General features: G+C 42.1%; 1 protein-coding gene across 1 annotated transcript in view; it reads right to left on the bottom strand.

Annotated features, from left to right (window-relative positions):
- Positions 1–3,017: 3,017 nt before the first annotated feature.
- LOC116309855 (lysine-specific demethylase RSBN1L-like) overlaps positions 3,018–7,936 on the bottom strand; it is a 43,317-nt gene continuing 38,398 nt past the window's right edge. Inside the window, exon 9 of the mRNA XM_031726569.2 lies at positions 3,018–7,180. Coding sequence (XP_031582429.1) covers positions 5,333–7,180 — 1,848 coding nt within the window. The 3' untranslated portion in view covers positions 3,018–5,332. The remainder of the gene's footprint in view (positions 7,181–7,936) is intronic.

Here is a 7,936-nt window from a genome sequence, read left to right as displayed (position 1 = left end):
CACTGTGTGCCTCATAATGATGCTTAAAAAAGTGGTTCCAAATTGAAGGATGGCATTAGCTAGAGCTTTTTGAAAACAAAGTATTGTGGTTGGGAAAATCCCTCTGGGACGTGCCCTGAAACGAACCATGAGGCAGCCAATCAGTTAACAGCAGGGTGTGTGTGCACGCTCTTACACATTAGCTCCTCTGAAACGCGTGCACGAGTTTATCTGGCATTACATAACACTCTAATTTAATGGTTTATGACAGGATTTTAAAGTTTAGATGTATTTGTATTGTGAAAAAAGAACTAACTAGGAGAAACTATCCAAAAGCACCTTTAAAGAAGATGGAAAAGGCAAGTATCTCATTTCATTTTATGCGACTAAATATAGCACCTTTTTTTTTTTGCTTCACTTAATAAACAGCTATGTTTCCAGGTTAATTTAGCTCTTGAATGCTTTATCTTCACAGCAGACAAGCTCTGACTAAATAAAAGGTTATCTAAGAAACAAATGTATCCAAAATGTCAGAATAGAGTCAAAAATATAACAACTCATTTGTCATTTTCCTTTTTTGTTTGACCTTAATCAGCACACAACTTCTCATCTTTATCTTGTAGAGGGGGGCCGCAGATCAAAGCACTTGCTGCTGCGTGAGAAAGAACGTTTTCACATGGCTCTCTGCAGTTCTGTGAAAAACTAAATACGCCCAGTAATAACTTGAAGTCCTCATTTCCTGTATGACTTTATCAGTGTCTCACATCATTGTGGAGGAATTTCGGTCCAGTCTTCTTCAATCTCGCTGCAGTATTTCAGTCAGGTTGAGTTCTGGACTTTGACTTGCTCCGGTCCTGTGGATGCAAAAGGAGCTCAAATCAACATCCCTCCATCACCGTGCTTCACAGTTGGGAAGAGGCGTGTGTTTTTCACCGAACATCTCCCTTTTGTTCTCGTCTGTCCATGAACATTGTTACAGACGTCTTTTGGATTGTCCAGATGTCCAAACAGACTCTCCAAATAAGCCTTTTTCTAATTGTACTGTCATTAATTTGAATATTTCACATCCTAACTGAGGCCTGTTGTGTGTCTGTTTTATAGAGGTGCTCACACTTGCTGATGATCAGTTAATCAAGAGCATTTAATTAGCAGCACCTGCCTGCTACCTACCCCTTAATTCCAATGGAAGATGTAAGCATGTACTTTAAGTTTCACACACTGCTTCTGCATTTTGGCTCAGTTTGTGTTAAGTAATAACTGTACCTGTTTGTGAAACTAGTTCCAGTTTACTTTTTAATGAGTAGCTCATGTAGGACAGGCAGCATTATAAGGAGCAGGTTTTTACCTGTTTTAAGGCATTTTTCTACAGGTTCTTATTGTTAATAAATTAACTTATTGCATTGGTTTTGGTTTGTACAGTTTCCCAACGTGCAAAAACGTTTCTCTTACTGGAGTAATTAGAGTAGCAGTAAGTTAAATATGGGGAAGCAATAGTGCATTTATTAGCAATCTTGTGGTGTAATATGTAACAATGTGTCTCTTTAAGTCTCTTTAATGCCATCTGGCAGTTTTTGCTTTACTAGTTTTGTTGTTTGTACTTGTATTTATGTATTATATTCAGCATTCTACATACAATTCTATTGAATGAAATGTATTTCTTGAGCTATTGAGTTCCTTTAATGTATTTTTCCTATTGAATTAACTCATTTTAGTATCATTTATTGTGTTTTAACTATTCCGCTTTATTCTAATAAACCATTTATTTAGGTTATGTTTTATATTTTGGTTGTTGCAACACAGGAAATTCCCAACTTTTGCAATAAATAAAGTATATCTTATTCTATCTGCAGAGGACATGAGGGTTATTTCACATTTCACGCTACATAATAAAGCAATGAAAATAATAAATTTAATAGCACCCGCAGTAATTTACTAAATGAAAGAATACCATGCGCTCACTGACTGAGTGCATTCACAGTTGAGTGAGTTGGTTTATCATGAATGATCCAAAACTAATTTCACTGTCTCTGCACAAACTTCCTGCCTCGATCCTGCACTTTAAAGGTCAGCTGAGCTCCTCTGGCAGGAAAGGATGAAGAGAGGAGGGAGGAAAGGCTCTTCTTAGCTGGATTTGACCCGACACACAGCAGCCCTGAATTACAGAGTTACTGCATTGTGTATGTGTCGTCTGCTCAAATCTGGACCGTTAAAAACTGCTGAGCTCACTGCCGTAGACTGCAGTGAGGGGGTGGCTTGCATAACAGGGAAACAGAAGCCGAAAACACAGGCAGGTGTATGCTGGACAGAGGTGGAGGAATGGCTTTGAAAATAGGAAAGATGCTTTCAGCAAATTTCAAAGTCAGATGGGTGTCTGTAGGTTTTAAGCACATTCACAAAGCCTTATAAAGGACTCGTACGGCTAAAGTGTAAAGTTACACTTTACGCATGACAGATGCTTTAAGTAGTATTTTTTTTTTTTTTTTTTTACAGTGGCTGCTAGTATTTAAAAAGAGTTGCAGATACTCTAAGGATGTGACTTCACTTCTAAGGAGCTTGAAAGTGTCTTTCAGGTCCATTGAATTGATTATTTTTTAGCATGAGGCCTCCGACTGTTTGCAAACAATTTTAGTATATCATCTTCAGAGTATGTCAGGGTAGTGTTGACGGTTTTATATTTCTGCCCCCAAGTGGACAAAAAAAAAAATCAGTTATTGCAGGAAGTTTTGTGGAAGCTCACTAAAAAAATGCAATTATTGACATAAACTGTATATAAAAGATGGTTGCACCTATAGTGAACACTCATTTAAAAGCTAAATTACAGATTCATAATATTTCACTCCCCAAAACTGAAGCACGGATGGCTGTTAGTGAAATCATCCACACAGCAAGACATTAACTGTTAAAAATTCTTCAATACTGACGGCGCACACCTGACGATTAAAGCGGCAACCTTTAAATCTTTAATAGATCGACTCCCACCTGCACTAAAGCCTCGCAAGAGTGTCATGCACGAGAAAACACAACCAGACCAACGAGAATCAATTCATACATTGAACCTTTTATTAGCTAGGCTCATATTTAAAGTAGAAACCACACTACAAGTATTTCTTTCCCCTTTACAAAACTCATTATGTACACTACAGTGCTGACAGTTAAAAATAACAGAAAACAAACAAACAAAGAAAAACTGGAGATAAATAAACTCTGTGAAAACAACTGTAGCCCCTGAAGACTTTTTTGTTTTCAGCCATAATTTTTTGTCACATTTGTCTACAAAAAAATATAGAAGTTCCTGTCGTGTTTCTGTAACATCCAAAAGCCAAAAAGCGTAAAAAGAGCGGCATAGCGCCTCACAACTGTTATCAAGTGCTTAATTATCACCTCGCTCTCCCCCAGAGCCATACAGTGAAGAGTTCTCACTCTGAACTCCGTTGAGGCAAACTGACGACAAAAAGCTAAGGCGTTATCTGTCATTTTCCAAAATTTTTCAGGCTTGTGGTGAAACGAATCATTAAGGAAAAGAAACCCAAAAAAACCTTCTGAACACTGCTGAACCCTCCGACCTCAGACTAAGGATGTTTGGAGAGCTTTCAGCGGCTTTAGACACCAATTTAAGGCTTTGCTCCGATTTTCCAGTTAAAACTAAGACCCCTTCACTGTATGTCTCTGGACCATTTCGTATTTCACAGTTAAGGACAGGCACTGGGGAAATGTGGGCTACATTAGCAATATCGATAGTAAAAAACAAAAAAGACAAAAAAAACAACAAATCAAGACACTAACAAAGATACACAACTGTGTGACATGCAGAGACAGAAGAGTTTGACTGTCATGATCAGATATTTGGAGAAACATATATTCTTCATAGGCGCTGCTAAAAATTCCACTTTCAATAATTTACTGTACTTTTAAACACTTCAGTCTGTGGTTCATAAATAAAACATTTCATAGACTCCACACTGTAGAGAAAGCAGACTTCAGGTAAATAGATAAATAGTGCTTTGGAAACGAGCTCTTGACAGCGTACCGTCTGTTTTCGAAGTGTAAATAAAAAAAAATAAATAGAAAGTGAGCCTGAATGCACTGAAGTTACAGTCTTGGAAGAACCTGAAATTGCCCTGTGGATAATCTAATGGAATCTGCAAGTCTCGACTCAAAGTTTCCACAATAATACCAACTGCATTTTCACACGCACTAAAACTGCTGTGATGAGTCACGTTTGGGATGTCTTGGCTATGCTGCATCTGTATGATATTGCTCTTTGAATCCTAGCTCACAGTGAGCTGTCAACGTAGCTGCTTGTTAATAAAACACACGGATCCGGTTAAGGGGATAGAAATCGAGGTTCAGGATGTGCCCTGAATGCGTTTTCCTGAGACTTCTGGAGGCCCTGGGTCGAGTTTGTTCACAAAACTTGTTCTCAAAATTAAGAAACCCGGCACACATCCAGGAGATGGGCGAAAAACATAAAAAGAAAAGCAGCAAAATTACACAAAGAGCTCTGCCCACTGTGGCGTTAAGGGCAGCCAGCACAGGACAACCTCAGTACTTTGAAAATGTGACTCTTAGTGGCCTGACTGAATGCAGTTCTACTGCATGCTGGAGCTCAGATAATGTTGAGTAGCATTAAAAAACTACGGCAACATTATAGCATTATAGCTCTAAATACAATATTAGGGAAAAGTACTGTGATAGACTGTATAATACAGTACAGTAATGAAGTGCAGGAACATTAAATCAATACACCAGCGGTGATCCATCATTGTTTCAGAAACAGTCTTGGGCACGGAGAACATACGAGAAAAAAAACAAAAAGCCACAAAAATGGAAGCATTAGCTGCAAGTTTCACAAAAAGGCCACACTTACAACCTTTTTTCTACATTTATATAAATATCTGACACAAGTCTGGAGAAATCTTTTCTTCCTACATCTGACAGGCTCACAGATAATCTGATGTTTGAAAGGAGTTATGCTCACTTCACTTAAAAACAAAACAAAACAAAAAAAAACAGAGTCAGACAGCAGTTTGCCAGACGACAGGGCTCATTTGAGCCTGAATAATCTCTCCTTCAGAGTTCAGATGGCTAAAGGCCAAAGCTACCTGTAAATGAAAGGAATTCTCCATCACACTTTTGAACCTGTGCACGACCAAAGCATCTGTACAATCTAAGCCAGTTCAGTCCAGAGGTCTGGGTTATATCGAGTCCAACTCTGCTTGATAAACTATGATACTGTGTCTGCTTTCTCCCTCTTTAGTTATTTATTTTACATTGTTTTACAACAGCACAACCAAAATGAAACCTTATATGTATACAGTCATATAAAAAGAGTTTCATTATGTACAAAAAACTATCATAAAATCTGCTTCGGCTCCTCTTCGTGGTTTGGGGGTGGGGGGAAGACAGCAGGGTGAGGTTGAGGTGGTGGGTGAGGAGGAAGAGGGGGAGGAGGGGGGTGTGGGGAGGAGGATGGCGGTGGAGGAGGAGGTGGGTGAGGGAAAGACTGCGACAGGCTGAGCTGAACCTGCATGGATGCTGAGGTCTGGTATTGCGGTTGTAGGGGGTAAGCACCCGGAGGCTGTGAGAGGAAAGGCTGAGGGGGGAGGAAGGGGTGGGAGGTGAAGCCGGGATGCTGAGCGGGGAAGAAGGTTTTGGCGAACTGGTGTGGATGGGAAAGGTGAGGGGAGAGAGACTGGGTGTTAGTGAGGGGAGCGCTTTGAGGAGGGGAGGCCATTAGTGGGGGCTGGAAGTACGGCTGGGACTGTGTGGTGATATTTGGTTGGTGATGCAAGTGAAGCGGGCTCAGGTGGAGCGAATGTGGCGGTGCTTTCTGGGTGAGAAAAGAGTTTAGCGTTTGAGGCTGTGTGGGAAGGGAAGGACTGGAGAGGGTGTTTTGAGGGAGCCCTGGAGGTCTGTGAGGGACGTGGGAATGCGGCAGGAGAGGGGAGAAAGAGAGGGGAAGCATCTGAGGGAGGGGAGGAGGTGGGAGATGCTGGGGTGTGTATTGCTGCATGTAGTTTCCTTGCCTCGAGGCGTCCTGTGGTGGATGTATTGGCAAATCCACGGATGTCCTGGTATCTGAGTCTAAAGTGTGAGTATGTGCCTCTGGGCGTGTTTGTGTCCGTATGTCGATCCCTGTGTAAGTCCGTGTGTTGATTTCGGAGGGGTGTGTCTTTACATCCACAGCGGGCGACCCCTGTGACCACCCCTGTGACCACCCCTGTGTCCGTGTGTCTGTGATGGGGAGCGAGTCTTTGTCCTTGGGTTGATCTGACTCCGAGGAAGGAAGAGGCTGAGAAGAAGGAGGAAGCGTGGAGAGAAGAGATTCCACTGCAGGCTTGAGACTCGTCGGGGATGAAGAGGAAGCTGCCAGAGGGGAAGATGTGGACACCACAGCAGAGGAGGAGGAGGAAGAAGAAGAGGTAGAAGATGGATGGGAAGCTGCAAAAGTCGAGTGCAAGCTTGCGACAGGTGAAGGTGAAAACGCTGACGAGGTGGAAGACTTTGGGGATGATTTCGGAGAAGCTGAAGAGGAGGAACTTCTACTGGAAGACGTTGTTCTGCTGTCTAAGAGATGATGGTGGTGGTGATGAGGTTTAGATGATATTTTGGGTTCTGTGTCCCGATCAAGAGGAAGGAACGCAGGAGGGGACATAGTGCGAGGTGGAGGTGATTTATTCTTGCAGGCAGGAGCTGGAGATTCTGCCTTCACCTTTGCAGGAGGTGAATCCTGCCGTTTAGGCCCTCCCTCTTCAGCTGCCCTCTCCATCACCTCCTGTTTGTCTGAGTGTGCTGAGAGAGCAGGCCGGGACGGGTTAGGTGGATGCTGAAGGCAATCATCGTCCTCCTCCTTTCTGCCAGTTGGCAACGTCCTGCTTTCTGCCACCTCAACCTCAACATCCTCCTCCTTTATCCTCTTCTTTTCATCCTCCTTTTCCCTCTCAAAAACCGATTCAGTCTCTTCCGCTTTCAGCTCAACCTTCTCCTTCTGCTCCTGCTCCTCCTCCCCCCCTTCTCCCTTGTGGTACTGCAGGAGGCGGACATGCCATGCCAGGCTGCAGACAGCAGAAACCGTCTTGAACTGGTGGACCACATTGCGGGGGATGAAGTAGACATCATCGTGGCACAGGCGGATGCGAGCATAACGAACGCCTTCCCGCCGCAGCTGGTTTAGTTTGGCGTCGTCCACCCACTGCACACACTGTACCGAGAGAGGGCGGGAAGACGGTTAAAGACAGAGGAGAGGAAGAAAATAGATGTCATAATAACATGAGAATAAGAATTTAAGCAGCAGAGGGCCATGCTGACTTAGATAAAGTAAACAAAAGGACATGCAATGCAAAACGTATTACTAACATTAGAAAACAAATTTATTTAAATTCTTTATTAAAATTTAAATTAGCCTACATCCTTCCAGTTTTCTGATATGCACTGCTTCACAGGACACTGAGAAAAATGGCTGCATGAAGTTAAAAAGCAGCAGCCTCTTGCTAACAATTCGAGAGTTGTTTTGGTTTCCTTTAAGGATGCCGAGCTGCATTGAAATGGTCTGCGGGCTTGTTCCAATCCCCAGGGGGGACATTTTGCTGACGCACGATTCAAAACTCACAGATTAAATAAATTCAAAATAAAATTCCTTTGCATAACGAGTCAGAACAGCAGCAGCAAGACAAAATCTTGTTCTCTGAAGTTGCTTTTGATCTCCTTGAGTGCAGGTTGTACTTATGCAGTCTGCACAGGGGGAGCTGGAGTCTCTTTATCTCAAAAAGGAAAAGAAGCTACACAGACTGCAAAATCAAAGCTGACAGAAAGTACTAGAGGAACTTTTATGTGTTTTCTTTTAATAATTTGTATGGTTTTTTTGCATCATTTAAAAAAAAAAAAAAAAAAAAAAAAAAGCAGTATGTTTGTTGTTTGGGGGGCAGTTAGATTATGGTAAAAACGATAATGATTGTTT

The sequence above is a fragment of the Oreochromis aureus genome, linkage group 17 (genome assembly GCF_013358895.1).
Source record: "Oreochromis aureus strain Israel breed Guangdong linkage group 17, ZZ_aureus, whole genome shotgun sequence".
NCBI classification, from domain to species: domain Eukaryota; kingdom Metazoa; phylum Chordata; class Actinopteri; order Cichliformes; family Cichlidae; genus Oreochromis; species Oreochromis aureus.
The sequence above is the reverse complement of the archived record's forward strand: the minus strand, read 5'-3'. Positions and strand labels throughout refer to the sequence as shown.